This window comes from Gossypium hirsutum, chromosome A01, assembly GCF_007990345.1.
Source record: "Gossypium hirsutum isolate 1008001.06 chromosome A01, Gossypium_hirsutum_v2.1, whole genome shotgun sequence".
Lineage (NCBI taxonomy): Eukaryota > Viridiplantae > Streptophyta > Magnoliopsida > Malvales > Malvaceae > Gossypium > Gossypium hirsutum.
Genome location: NC_053424.1, coordinates 7,961,134 through 7,975,032, shown reverse-complemented (window position 1 = coordinate 7,975,032; position 13,899 = coordinate 7,961,134). Strand labels below are relative to the sequence as shown.

The 13,899-nt window shown below is 33.9% G+C and overlaps 2 protein-coding genes across 2 annotated transcripts; both read left to right on the top strand.

Annotated features, from left to right (window-relative positions):
- Positions 1–4,299: 4,299 nt before the first annotated feature.
- Positions 4,300–9,670, top strand: LOC107918027 (terminal nucleotidyltransferase 4A). Its single transcript, XM_016847518.2, has 13 exons — positions 4,300–4,870; positions 5,647–5,759; positions 5,863–5,919; positions 6,179–6,274; positions 6,345–6,415; positions 7,076–7,118; positions 7,600–7,680; positions 7,773–7,832; positions 7,940–7,990; positions 8,118–8,215; positions 8,318–8,366; positions 8,469–8,513; positions 8,734–9,670. The coding sequence occupies exons 1-13, from the start codon at positions 4,495–4,497 to the stop codon at positions 9,232–9,234; spliced, it is 1,641 nt and encodes a 546-aa protein (XP_016703007.1). The 5' UTR covers positions 4,300–4,494; the 3' UTR covers positions 9,235–9,670.
- A 2,683-nt stretch (positions 9,671–12,353) lies between these two features.
- LOC121208449 (uncharacterized) lies at positions 12,354–13,236 on the top strand. The gene is made up of 3 exons (XM_041079086.1): positions 12,354–12,676; positions 12,755–12,910; positions 12,993–13,236. The coding sequence occupies exons 1-3, from the start codon at positions 12,354–12,356 to the stop codon at positions 13,234–13,236; spliced, it is 723 nt and encodes a 240-aa protein (XP_040935020.1).
- The last annotated feature ends 663 nt before the right edge of the window (positions 13,237–13,899 follow it).

The window sequence follows — 13,899 nt, the reverse complement described above, 5'->3', positions numbered from 1 at the left end:
CTTTAGATTACATTTTTAAAATGTTACGTTATCATTTTATTATAAAGTGGCCACTTTACCATTAAGCTCCTGTGATCTCCCTAAGCGATCCAACGTGGCAGTTCAAATGAGTTTTAAATATCAACTTGGATGTCTTACGTAGTAGTCCAAATTAAATTTATTTAATTAAAAACCTATTTTCATCCCAATAACTGGACATCTAAGTGGCATTTAAAACCCATTTGGACTGTCACGTAGGACTGTCGTTAGGGAGATAATGGAGTTTAACGGTAGAGTGACCATTTTGTAACAAAACGAACACGTAAGTGACTAAAACGTAATATTTCAAACATAAGTGACTAAAATGTAATCTGAATAAAAAAAGTCACTATTTTTATAATTTACCTGATTAAAAAATAATTATGTTATTTCTATTTATATGATACAATATTCAAGACGAATTTACTTATAACAAAATATTTATCAAAGATTATGGTTCTTATTATAATATATATATACATTTAATTGAGTAGAAAAATGCCTAAAAAATCAAACTACAAAATAAAATATATAATTAACTCAGTATTCAGCCTATTCGCCACGAATATTTACTCCACGTACAGTACACGTTTTTGGTATATAGGTGACAGTGATTTACTATTGAAGAGGGTGTGTCAATTATCCACTCTCCTAGCTTAAGTAATTGATTACATTTTCATTTTTTTTATTTTGAATATAATAATCTTTCATAAAAAAAAAATATTTTTTACGCTCACCATGTAAGGTTATGTAGGGCTAATGTAAAAATAATCCCCTAATGAAAATTCGTCACTTGCTTTGTACGAAACTAATAACTCTTTTGCCAAAAAACTTGAAATTTCTGCACATGCTAAATGAAATGTTGGATGTCTTCGTTCGATGTGGCCTCATGCGGTGAGCATTACTTGGTGCAGCTGATATTAGGCGAAGAGAAAGGAGCTGCTGATTTTGTATTTCGTTATGTATATGAACACTTACACGTGAAAGCTCCCTTGTCCAAGAATGTCGTCGTGGGAGACACTGTCGATGGTCGGCCGGTTGAAGGTCTTGTGGCTGATGTGGCTGATGCAGGCTCATGATACTTCGTTTTTTGGTTGTAGGGTTTTTTCATTTATTCTGTGCTTCCAAAGAACATAGGCTCTATTGATAGATCTCATGCTCTAGTTTCCATGGGGCCAACAGTTTGTACTAGTGCAGGTGGTCCTTCGACTGTGCCTTACTGAGATAGTGGGAGAGGATCTCGACGTTGCCCTTACCTTAGAAGATGGTCATCTTGTAATACGTTATTTACATTGTCAATGCCATGCTCACACCATCTACTATACAATTCCGACAAATCGGACAAGTTAAATGGTTTCTCAACCAGTTATCTATGCAACTGAAATGAAAAACATGTTCGCAGACTGGGAAAACCCGACACATTTCATCATCTTCAAAACCATCCAAACAAATCACACATTCATCTAACGTTGTTTGTCCCAAGCTTTTGTAGCTCACGCAAGGCAAAGCTTGCTCCAAGAACTCTGGGGTTAGACCCGAGACTTGCCTTTCGGCCAAATACACCATGAACCCGTTGAAGATCTCCATCACCCACACATTGTTCAGCACCATAGCTTCATCGGGCCAATCGGAATTTTCGAGTTGATAATTGGCGATTTGGACCAATTCGAGGTCAAGATGATCGACGGTGACTTCGTGCCGTAGCCAGGTGACGACTCGCTCGGAGATTTGAATGAAGAGGACGATGAACAATATTCCCACGAGGCAAACGAAGATCGATATGTTTGGAAATCTTGAAGATCGTAAGTGACGTTAATGTGTTCGTTACTGTCCGGTGATGGTGGTGAAGCCTCCATTGATGATTTATTGAAGATTTTTTTTTTTTTTAAGAAAGCAAATTGTAAAAGGCAAAGGCACTTGAAAGTTGAAGAAAAGCAGTGATTTGATCCTGATATTAAAAGATTATAGTTTTCAATTTTGTGGGATAATTAAAGTTGTTGTTTTTTTCTTTTTGATTTTCGAACATATTTATTCTTAATTTCCATAACTGTCATACTTTTCAGGCTCTAGTTTTGTTTTTTTCTGAAACGAATTTAATAAAGGGCCAGGTAGCCAAAATTTCTAAGTTTCCACCATTGATGAAACCAACCTTGATACCTGAAAAATTAACAAAAAATTTCAGGTGAAGATGGAAAAAACTTTGATTTTTTTTCTTTTTTTGTTATTAAGTTAAGGTAATTATTATCAACAAAATCTCATTTACTTATTTTTTATTTTGATATATATGAATAGTTGGTTTCTTTTTTATAGTTATTTTGGGATTGAGTTGGTTTTTGTTTGACCATGAAGGAAAAGTGAACTAATTGATTTCATGGGATTCCAGAATGATTATGCTGTTTCGGTTTATCAAATTATATAACATTCGACAACAATTTTCTTATAACAAATTTTGAGGCTTTTAAAAAGATATATCAAATATTAATAACTTATCAAGTCCTTTCCTTCCTAAATGTGGTGTTGAGTTTGAGTTGTTAAAGATTTACCCTCTTTTTATCATTCAAAAAAATATATGTAGAATTATAGTTCTTACAACAAATATACATTTTTAAGGATTTTGCCTATTAGCTATAGGCTTCATCCGACAGTTCATGATGTGAGTTTAAATCGTATTATGTGCATAATAATGACTTGCTTATGTTAAGGGTGTATGAGTTGTACAAAAATTAATTTAATCTTTCTCATGTATACTATTATTTAATTCCCTTATTAAGTTGGTGTTATGAATTAACCGAACGTCAATTCAATTAGATAAATTATGAATATATTTTTTTTAATTAAAATAAGTTATATTAATCAAAAGTATTAAAATATTTTGATTAAAAAAACTAAAAAATTGCATGTGATTAGATTTGAACTCATGCTATTTACATAAATAAAACATTAATTTTACTACTAAACTAAAGTTTTATCTTAATTTAATATAGGCTAGAATGCCAAATAAGTCATCTAAAAATAATTAAAAAAATTAATCTCCTTATTGAAAAGTGCACCCAATTAAGCTCATTGAATTCATTTTTTCCATTGAAGCCCTTGACCACCATTAACCACTGACGTGGTGGGTGATGTCCTAAGCTAACATGGTGATGTGGTAGCTAACATGGAAAAAAGATGACATGGAGGCTTAATTGATTTTCTTATTATTTTATGAGGGCTTATTTAAGTAAAAAATTATTAAAAATCTAAAAAAATCTATTTTATATAAATTAAAAAATTCATAAAAAATTATTAGAAATTTATAAATAGTTATTTAAAATATAAAAAATATAGAAAATTTTTAAATGTTATAAAAATTTTAGAAAAATATAGAAAAATATTATACAATTTTTAGAAAAAATATAAAAAATTTTAAAAAAGCATAGAAAATGTTAAATGTTATGAAAATAGAATAATATATAAAATATATTTAAATTATTCAAATACTAAAAAAATATAAAATTAAAGCTATAAAAATTAAAAATTACTAAAACATTTTTTTGTTTTCTATCTCACAGAGTCCTACATCATATATCAACCCATTCTTATAAGCTTCCCTCTCCTAATCCTTCCTCAACTAAAATATTACTTATCATTAAATGTGTTTATAGCTTGTGCCAAATTTAAGCCCGATTTAAAAAAAATTGTAGGCTCGAGCTCAACTAGACTTAATTAGTCGAAATGATTTGGTTTCACTATGTTAAAAATAAAAAAATTATTTAAATTTAATTATAAAAAATATATTAATATAAACTTATTTTCTACATATTTTTTAAATTCTTGAGAGGTAAATTGATTTTCCAACCAGATTCTTAGAGTTTTCTAGTTCAAATCATGATATCTCACTCTTTTTTTTTCTTCACTTTTGCAAGAAATTGAGAGTTCAGAAAAAAAGAGTTATTGGTTGATTTTTTATACGTAGTTGCTTGAAGTTTTCATGGACGAGACTTAAGAGAAAATGGATGTGAGATGAGTGATTAGCTGAGATTTCGATGTTTATAGGTTATATTTAATTAATAATAAAATTATATTTTGCTGATTGCTTCATTAATGGAAACAATTAACAACATTGTTGATTTAAACTTATTAATAACATAAAATTAGAGAATTAAATAATGAGAAATTAAAGTAGAAGAATTAAATTCTAATTTGCAGTATTGTGGAAGGACTAAAACCAGAATTAACCTTAACAACAAATTAGAAAACAAAAAGGAGATGTATAAATCCTACGTCGTTTCAAGATTAAAACATACCGCCTAGACCCCAAAACCCTAATTTCCCTAATCCCCAAAGCCCTAACGTTTAACCTCCATGAAACTGCATTTCAGTCGCGCTGGAACCCCGAACCCAGCAATTAGCGACCTGTCAACCCAGACCTGTAAGCCCTAACTTCCTCAATTCCCCAATACCATAATCTATTCAGTTCTTTCAAAATTCCCTTCAATGGAACCTCAAACTCCCACAAATTCGCAACCCGTCCTCTACGAAACCCTAACCTTAAACCCAATTTCTCTCCCTTCTTCCCCTACCGCCGAATCTCCGCCGTCCAATCAATCTCCTGTTGAGCCGTACACTGTCTTCCGCAACGAAATCTCTCTATCGGCAGAAAATACCATCACCGTGGACTCAGCTGCGCCGGACTATTTCTCGCTTGATGTTAATGAGCCGGATGAACCAGTAGTAATTCGGGCTCCAGTCTCGGCCTGGGATGAACCAGAGCCGAAGACACCGGGTCCTGCGGATGAGCCAAGGCTTGAGAACAAATGGTGGTTTCGTGGGAATAGTAGGTTCCAAAGTCCAATGCTTCAGTTGCATAAAGGTTCGCTGATGATTTGAGCTTTTTGTAATGGAAATTTTGACTTTTTTTTTCTGTTTTTTTATCGAACTGTTTGGTTATTTTATGTAAAATTGAAGTTTGTGATGATTAATTATAGTTTATAGTGCTTCAGCTGATTTGAAGTTCAGTTTTTGAACCCATACAAAATATCGGGCCAGCTTTATTGCTATCATATTTTTCAATTGCCTTTAAATTCAAAACTTTTAGTTATTTTAGTGATGAATATAGCTGGAAACGAAGTTTTAAGTTTTAAAATTGAGATTTCCATTAATAAGTTTTGGCATTTTGTATCTTTACCTTGGTTTGTGTGCTAGTTCTGGATAATTCATTTGGGACTCTGTCATCTGCTTGTTACTCTGATTTTTGTAGTTTTAGGGGAAACCACATTAATTTGGTAGATATGGTTGTCTAGAAAAGAAATGGAGGGTTGCACGTCCAATGATCATTATGGTCCTTGATTTTATGATTGAAGAGTCATACATTTTTGGCCAGTATGTGTGGTGGGGATGATACATGGAGTCTATAGGTGGGCATTTGAATCAAGTACTTCAGATTTTAGAGTTCTGTTAATATGATCTTGTAATTATTGAAGAAGGGCTAAATGTATAATTTAGCTTGATTTTATTAAAAGTATGTGTGTTTGTAGCACATTGGGTTCCTGTAATTGGTAGCTGGTAATAAAGATTCTTGAATGGAACTTTTATGGTGTGTACATCATAAGCATATTTTAATACTTCCCACCATGGTGGGCGTTGCAGAAATAGTGGACTTCTGTGATTTTCTATCCCCTACTCCTGAAGAGCAAGCAGCACGTGATGCAGCTGTGCATTCTGTTTTTGATGTTATCAAGTACATATGGCCTGCCTGCAGGGTATGATTGGCAGCCTCTCTTTCTCTCATGTGCAAAAGCACACACATATAAAGATGGATACATAGTGTACAATGCCAAATGTTAATGATTTGTTGCTTTGCAGCCAGAAGTTTTTGGGTCGTTCAGGACAGGGCTTTATTTACCAACAAGTGATATTGATGTGAGTAGTTTGCTTCCTTTTATCCCATAAGTTTATGTCTCGCAACTCAAATTATATTAATGTTTAATCTTGTTATATTGTAGCTTGCGTAACATGGTTGATGTGTTTTTCATTAGGATTATGAAATTTAGTATATAGATTTTCTACTATTGAAAGGAAAGAAAAACAACAGGCAGAGGAAAGCTGACCCAAATTTTTGTATTTCTCCCCTATTCTGTATGACCGACTTTCTTAAGCCATTTGTTTCCATTTTATTTAGGTAGTGATTCTAGAGTCAGGTATAAAAAATCCACAGACTGGTTTGTATGCTCTTTCCAGGGCATTATCTCAAAGGGGAATTGCAAAAATGATGCAGGTATTTTATTTTTTTGGAAAGTTTACTGATACAATAGAGTATATTTAGCTAACAATTCAATTCCTATCAGGTCATTGCAAAAGCTCGCGTGCCAATAATTAAGTTTGTAGAAAAGAAAAGCGGTGTCGCATTTGATATAAGGTAGTTCTATGTTCCTCTTGCCCTCTTGTCCTAGTATGTTTTAATCCAATATCTCATCTAAAATTCTATTCACCTCCGAATATTTCTGAATTTGTTTTAGTTCTGGTATGAATATCATCATAAAAGACACTGGGTTAATATGAAATTTTAGCAGTGAGGTTTTTTGGAAGATATTATGGTAGGACTTTTGAATTGTCTTCAGTGTTTTCTTTGAGGTCCATGATAATTGGGAGGTCCAAGTATTTGGAAATTCCATAAAAAAACTTAGTATTTGGATATTAGTAGCGAATCAGGCTAAATAGTTTACCAAACATAGAAATTTTCTTTATTTTTTATTTCAGGAAGATGAGATTGTCGAGAATTCATGAACAAGAAATCTTGGTCATTTTTTCTCTAATCACATAAACAGTTCACTTGATTGAGATTCCTATTTTCTTGAATTTTCTTGATTGACAAGATCTGATGGGATGCTTGGAATTTGATGAGGGTGGAGGCATGTTTAGGTTCCTAGACTGACTTATAGCAGATGTGATAAGTGCACCAAAGAAAGTTGTTTATCTCCATCTTGGTTTGATGTGGCAATTTAAAAGCCATGTTTCATATTTTCTTTAGCACTTCTGTCTCACAATTTAATATTTAATTGGGTGTTCAATAATGCAGCTTCGATGTGGATAATGGACCAAAAGCTGCTGAGTTTATCAAGGTTTGTTGCAATTAATGACTTTCCAGTGCTCAGATGTTTCATTTGTTAGTGGTGCTTAGGATATAGTTATTTTAATCCCCTTTTTTGTCAGATGAGGTCAATTAAGTTGGACCATAGACTCTTTCTTATTAGGATTTCTTCTGAGTCAAGTTTCATTTTTGGCTGCAATTATTCTTGAGGATTGTGCTCTTGTGTTGAGTTTGATTGTTTGCTAGCTTTATCTTCTCCAATGGGAATCACTGCTTAATTTTCATTAATTTCCTATGTCTACTTCTGGATTTGTTGATTAAAATTTATGTAAATCATTTTGTTTCGATTAACTCATGTTCCTCAAAATTAGGACTTCAGTGGTTTTCCTGTGGTTAATTAAAGCTCTGCTTCTTTAGTTTATTTCTTTGTATGTTCCATAAACTTTGGACTTTTTCTAGATATTTTCTTTGTTTTCTCTAAATTTAAACTTTGCTTATGTGTTTTCTCTTAGGAAGCAGTACTAAAATGGCCTCAATTACGACCATTGTGTTTGATCTTGAAAGTATTTTTACAACAGAGAGACCTGAATGAGGTTTGAGTTTATCTATATTGATGATCTGTTCGATTTGTTCAAAAAGTAGTGTTCCTCTGTTCCTGATTTGCAATGTTTTTGAAACTATGCAGGTATATTCAGGTGGAATAGGTTCATATGCTCTCCTTTCAATGATCATAGCCATGTTGCAGGTATGCATTTTCGGATTTTCGATAAGGCATTGGACTCTAGCACCTTTCGCTTTTACCCCTGATTTATTGGTGTTGCCTAACCTATCTTGTGGCTTTCCGTACTTCAGAATCTGAGTGAATCCAGAGCTTATCTGGAACATAACTTGGGGATGCTCTTGGTACGTGCGCACAGAAACCATTTTTTCTTTTGCTTCCCTCTTAATCTGAACATTTTGTGATAAAATAAGAGAACTGAAAAGAAAAGCTGACATGCAATGTTATAAATGTACTTCATTTTGAAATTAGGTGCATTTCTTTGATTTTTATGGACGAAAATTGAACACTGTGGATGTTGGTGTATCTTGCAAAGAGAGAGGCACTTTCTTTTTGAAGAGTAGCAAAGGGTAAAAGGAAAAAATTTCCGTCATGCTGAGTTGATCACTTTTCTTCCTCAATTACTGGTGACTAAAATTGTATATTCTTCTTTTGGTTTGATTCTTCTTTAGGTTTTCAAACAAAGGACGACCATTTCTCATCTCCATCGAGGACCCACAGGTTGCCCTGAATGTTGTTACTTCTTATTCATGCTTTGGCTGCTGAGTTATGCTCTCGTTTTTTTTTTTTAAATTTATTAATCTCTTCCTTATGATTAAACAGACTCCAGACAATGACATTGGGAAGAACTCATTTAACTATATCCAGGTTAATAGTTTTTACCTTTCTAGTTCACTGTATCTTGAGGGGGAAAACCCTTCACCCATGGCTGCCCTCTTACCCCCTTATTCATGCAGTAAAACTAGTATCTCTCTGGTAGGATAAGTTGGATCAAGTTGGCTTCATTCCAACCTTCTATTGGAGGTGTGGAAGGTTTTCAGCTACCATCAGAATACATGTAGTGAGAATGTTATGTATTGTCTTGCAGATTAGGTCAGCTTTCGGGATGGCTCTTTCGACCCTGAGTAATCCCAAGAACATTTTGGCTCTGGGCCCCAATAGAAGCATTCTCGGTACCATAATTAGACCGGATCCAATTTTGCTTGAGCGCAAAGGAGGACCTACTGGGGATGTCACTTTTAGTAACTTGCTTCCTGGAGCCGGGGAGCCTTTACAAACACTTAATGGAGAGAAGCAGGACATCTTATGCAATTGGCAGTTCGATGATGAAGAACCGCTGCCTCGAGGGGACAGAAATGCTGGAGATGTTAGTGCTCAATCCTCTGGAAGAAAGAGGAAATCTTCTTCCAAAGGAAGGCACAAAAAGAAGAAAATAAAAGAAATCATTGATGTAACAAAGGACTGGGATGAAGAGAAATTCTCAAAGAACGAAAAGAGTTCAAGGAAGAAAAGTTCTAGACATAGCCATAAACATAAAGATTCCAATGGTTACGGTTATCATCACGGTGGTGCGTCCTGGAGTCGCTAGAACTACCATACTCTTAACCCTTTTCATTATTGGTCATCTGCTTCAATCATTCAACAATCAACCTTAACACTAAACCGTGGTCTATTTGCGCCAATGTCAGTAAGCTATTTTAATTCTATCACTACAAGAGTCTGGGATTTTCGCCATTGAACCCGGTTTCTTATGGGGACATGGATGGGTTTAAGTTCATTACAGCAGCCCCATTGTTCTTTAGCTTGCTTGTGAGGCCACTTTATAGTCTGCAAAAATGATCAAAACTAGGGGAAGAATCTTAAAACAATTCGTTATACGGTCAATTAAATGTAACCATAAATAGTTGAATCAGTTTTGTTCGAATCTTAAAGGATAAATGTCAAGCCATTCACTTCTATTCTTATTTTTTGCAGTGTACCCATCAAGATTATGATAATGGAAGTAAAAGAGATACTTATCTTTATCTTTTTTTTTTGTTCATCAATTTATGCTTCTTTCTCCTGCTAGTCTTTCAACTTGAAAGTTTTGTTGTCTATAATAATACATGGTTGTTTACTTAGAATATTTTTGCAATGTACCATCAAGATCATTTAGTTGTTAACCTCATAAATGATCTTCATTTCTTGTTTTGAAAGTTACTTCGAGTTGAGTTTGTTTTATTTTGATTATTTATAATATTTTTCCTTAATTTAATCACTTCTATTAATATAATTGTTCAAACTTTCCATTAATGGATTGCTAACATGTAATTAATTTCTTTTCCATGTAATTAATTATTTTCACTTCACTCGGCCATTTAGGGATTAACATTGTCATGTCGGCTTGACTGTCACACAAATTATTTTTTCTTTTTAAACTGAAAAATACATATTATTTTTAATAAAATAGAATGATGGGATGTTTTGCAATAACTTAAAGTGTATTTAAGCATTTAAAAATTAAAAATTGAATTTAAATAGGAATATAATTAAACTTATCTAAATGATTCTTTATTTACTTTTCGTGTGGATTATATCAATTATTTTTCATTATAAATTGTTAAACATGTTTAAACAACTAAATCAATAAAAAATATTTAAATTTTCCAATAAATTATCAAACAAGTCTACTTATAATGAAAATCTTAAGCAAGTGATAAATTAAAATTTTATTTTTGTAACTTCAAGTTCAGCAGTCAAGTAAATTGATTTATCAAGAAAAAAAATCAATAAACTCTAAAGAATATCTTATTTAAAATTTTAATCTAATTCATAAGCCAATTGTGTTATTTTTCTTTATTATTTTTAATTAAGATTTTATGTATACCTATGAATAAAGTGTAGTTAATGAAGCTTAAATATAATTCAATTTCTACAACGTTTTTTTGTTATTTCATAAATTCTATCTCTTTTAATTGCATGTTTTCTAATATTCGGGATACCCCGTAAATTATTTTCTTCGTCGTTATAGTCAAGTCTTGCAGCAGTACCAAAAGTCTTCTGCCCAATAAATTAAGAGAATAAATAAAAACAAAACCCCATCATCATCCATTGCTATGGCAAGTTTAAATGTTCACACTCATCTCGCAATTCTGGTGATTGCGGCGAGTGGTGCGCTCATCATTGATTCACTCAAGGCAAATAGTTGCGCGGACACATCTCGTTGCCTTGTATGGACCAACTTCTCACGAGCAGATTAATAGACGAATATTGGTCCACCATGCCATGAAGCAATGGTGAACGGACATCTTGAAGATCCCCTTTACAATAACCATACAAACATTATACCGGAAGTCTTGTCGGAGGCTGAACGGATATGGAATGAGTGCATTTTAGTTGCTGCTGATGTTTAACCTACTCCTCCTTGAAGATTTGGATACCTATAATGTGAACAGAAATCATAGTTAAAATCAAAATGATCACCATGAGATGTTCTATCAATGATCTAGATAAAAAAAATTGTTCTTTTAATATTCATATTATTAGTAAAATAAATTATTTATAAGGATTAATTGCATCATACTCCCAAAACTAAGGTTCAAATTTTAAATTGATCCTTAAAATTCAAACATTCTAATTAAGAAATTGGATATATTGTGTTAAAAAAAGACAATGTTATAAAAAATTAGGATTTTTTTGTTTGTTTAGCATGTCATATCTAAGCTGTCCATGTGATAGGTATAGACACGTTTAGAATTGTTGAGCATTGACTTGCAATACAACATGTGACCAGCAGCAGCTCACCAAGTAGACCAACATTGGAGCTAAACCGAGAACAGCAGCTAGTTTGCTTTGTTTTGTTTACTTTAGTCCAATTGTAACTTGTTCAATTTACTTGTAACTTGTTATTAAAGTTGGTAGGATTATCTTAGATTTGAACTTTGATGTAATAGCTGTTATGACAGTTTTCTTTTGTGTGCAATTCCAGTTTGCATTAGTATGTATTAGTGGGAGCAGTTATGTCATTAGGTAACTGTCAAATTTACTTTGTAACTTACATATATTCTGAAATTATCAATGAAAGGAATTGAATTTCTCAATCATCATCTTGTTCAAGCTTTGTTTTTTTTTTCAAATTTTTTCTTCGGTTTCTTGCTGTTATCTTAGCAAACTTAGTTTGTTTTATGCATTGTTGCTGCCATTGTTCCAACAAATGGTAATTAGAGCCTAAGTCTTTGAGGGCCTCTGTTTGTTGGTTGTTTTTTGAGAACAAAAGCTTGAGAAGAAAGAAATAGAAGCTGTTGAGTTTGTTTCAGCAGGATGAGTTTCACACCACCTCCACCTCTAGTGTTTGCTGGTGGGAACTACCACATTTGGGTAGTCAAAATAAAAACATACCTTGAAGCATAAGATTTGTGGAGTGTAGTTGAGAATGATGTTGAACCACCTCCATTAAGGGCTAATCCCACGATTGCTCAAATGAGGCAGCATACTGAGGAGAGTACAAAGAAGCACAAAGCCTTGGCTTGCTTGCAGAATGGAGTGTCTGACATAATCTTCACTCGAATCATGACTTGCAACACACCCAAGGAAGCATGGGAGAGGTTGAATGAGGAGTTCATGAGATCAGATAAGACTAGGCAATAACAATTAATCAACTTGAGGAAAGACTTTGAGAACCTAAAGATAAAGGAATCAGAGAGCATCCAGCAATATTCAGATAGGGTAATGGCCACTGTCAATAGCATAAGGCTACTTGGTAAAGATTTCAGTGATAGCAGAGTTGTTGAAAAAGTTATCACCACTATCCCTGAGAGATTTGAGTCCAAAATTTCATCACTCGAGGACTCAAGGGATTTGACAACCATTTCTTTATCTGAATTGGTGAACTCCCTGTATGCTCTTGAACAGAGAAGAGCTAATAGGCAGGAAGAGCATTCTGAAGGAGCCTTCCAAGCAAAGGCCAAAGATAGCTCTAGTTCAAGTCAGAAAGGAAAGAAGCCTTGGCATGACAAGAGGGAAAAACCAAGGAGAGATGCAGGCAAGAGGAGGTTTCCACCATGTGTCCACTGCAAGAAGACCACACATTTGGAGAAATATTGCTAGTATAGGCCAGACATCCAATGTAGGAGCTGCAAACAGCTTGGCTATGTTGAGAAAGTGTGCAAAAACAAAGGGAAAGCTCAAGGTCAGCAGCATATCCAAGCTCAAGCTACTGAGGACCTTTACGCTCAAGAGGAGCATGTCTTCACTGTCTCCTGCTTTGCATCCTCAAGCAAAGTCAGGTGTGATTGGCTAGTGGATAGTCGATAGTGGTTGCACACACCATATGGCAGCTGATGAAAAGCTGTTCAATGACCTCGATAGGACCTTTGTTTCTAAGATCAGAATTGGCATTGGGAGCATGATTGAAGCCAAAGGCAGAGGCAATGTGGTGATCAACACTGGTTCAGGTAACAAAGTTATTTCAGATGTGCTCTTTGTACCTGACATTGATCAGAATTTATTAAGTGTTGGTCAATTAGTTGAAAAAGGGTATTCACTAATTTTTGAGAATGGTGCTTGTGTTGTTAAGGATACATATGGTCATGAGTTGATCTTAGTACAATGACTGATAAATGTTTCATGCTTAACATGAATCAACTTGAAAGAAGGCTTACACTAGCCTTGTTGATAATGCTGGCTTTTGGCATAGGAGATTAGGCCATGTTAAATATAGATCACTTGATCTGTTGCCTAAAATGAATATGGTGGATGATATATAAAGAGTTGAAGTAAAAGACACTGTGTGTGAAGTTTGCCAGCTTGGTAAACAAGCCAGATTGCCTTTTCCAGTAAACCAGGCATGGAGAGCTCGAGAAAGACTTGAGCTTGTGCACTCTGATGTTTGTGGACCAATGAAGTCACCTTCTTTGAATGACAGCAAGTACTTTGTGCTATTCATAGATGATCTGACCAAATTTTGCTAGGTTTACTTCTAAAAAATAGAAGTTTGAGGTGTTTGATGCCTTTAGCAGATTTAAGGCACTAGTAGAAAACTAGTCAGATTGCAAGATCAAAACCTTGAGAACTGACAATGGCAGTGAGTATTTGTCTGAAAAATTTAAAAAATTGTGTGAGGAATCTGGTATTCATCATCAGCTCACAAATGTCTATACTCCTCAACAAAATGGAGTATGTGAAAGAAAGAATAGAACAATGTTGAACATGGCTAGATGCTTTCTATTTCAAAGCAAGCTACCAAGCAATTTTTGGGCTGAAGTAGTCAATACTT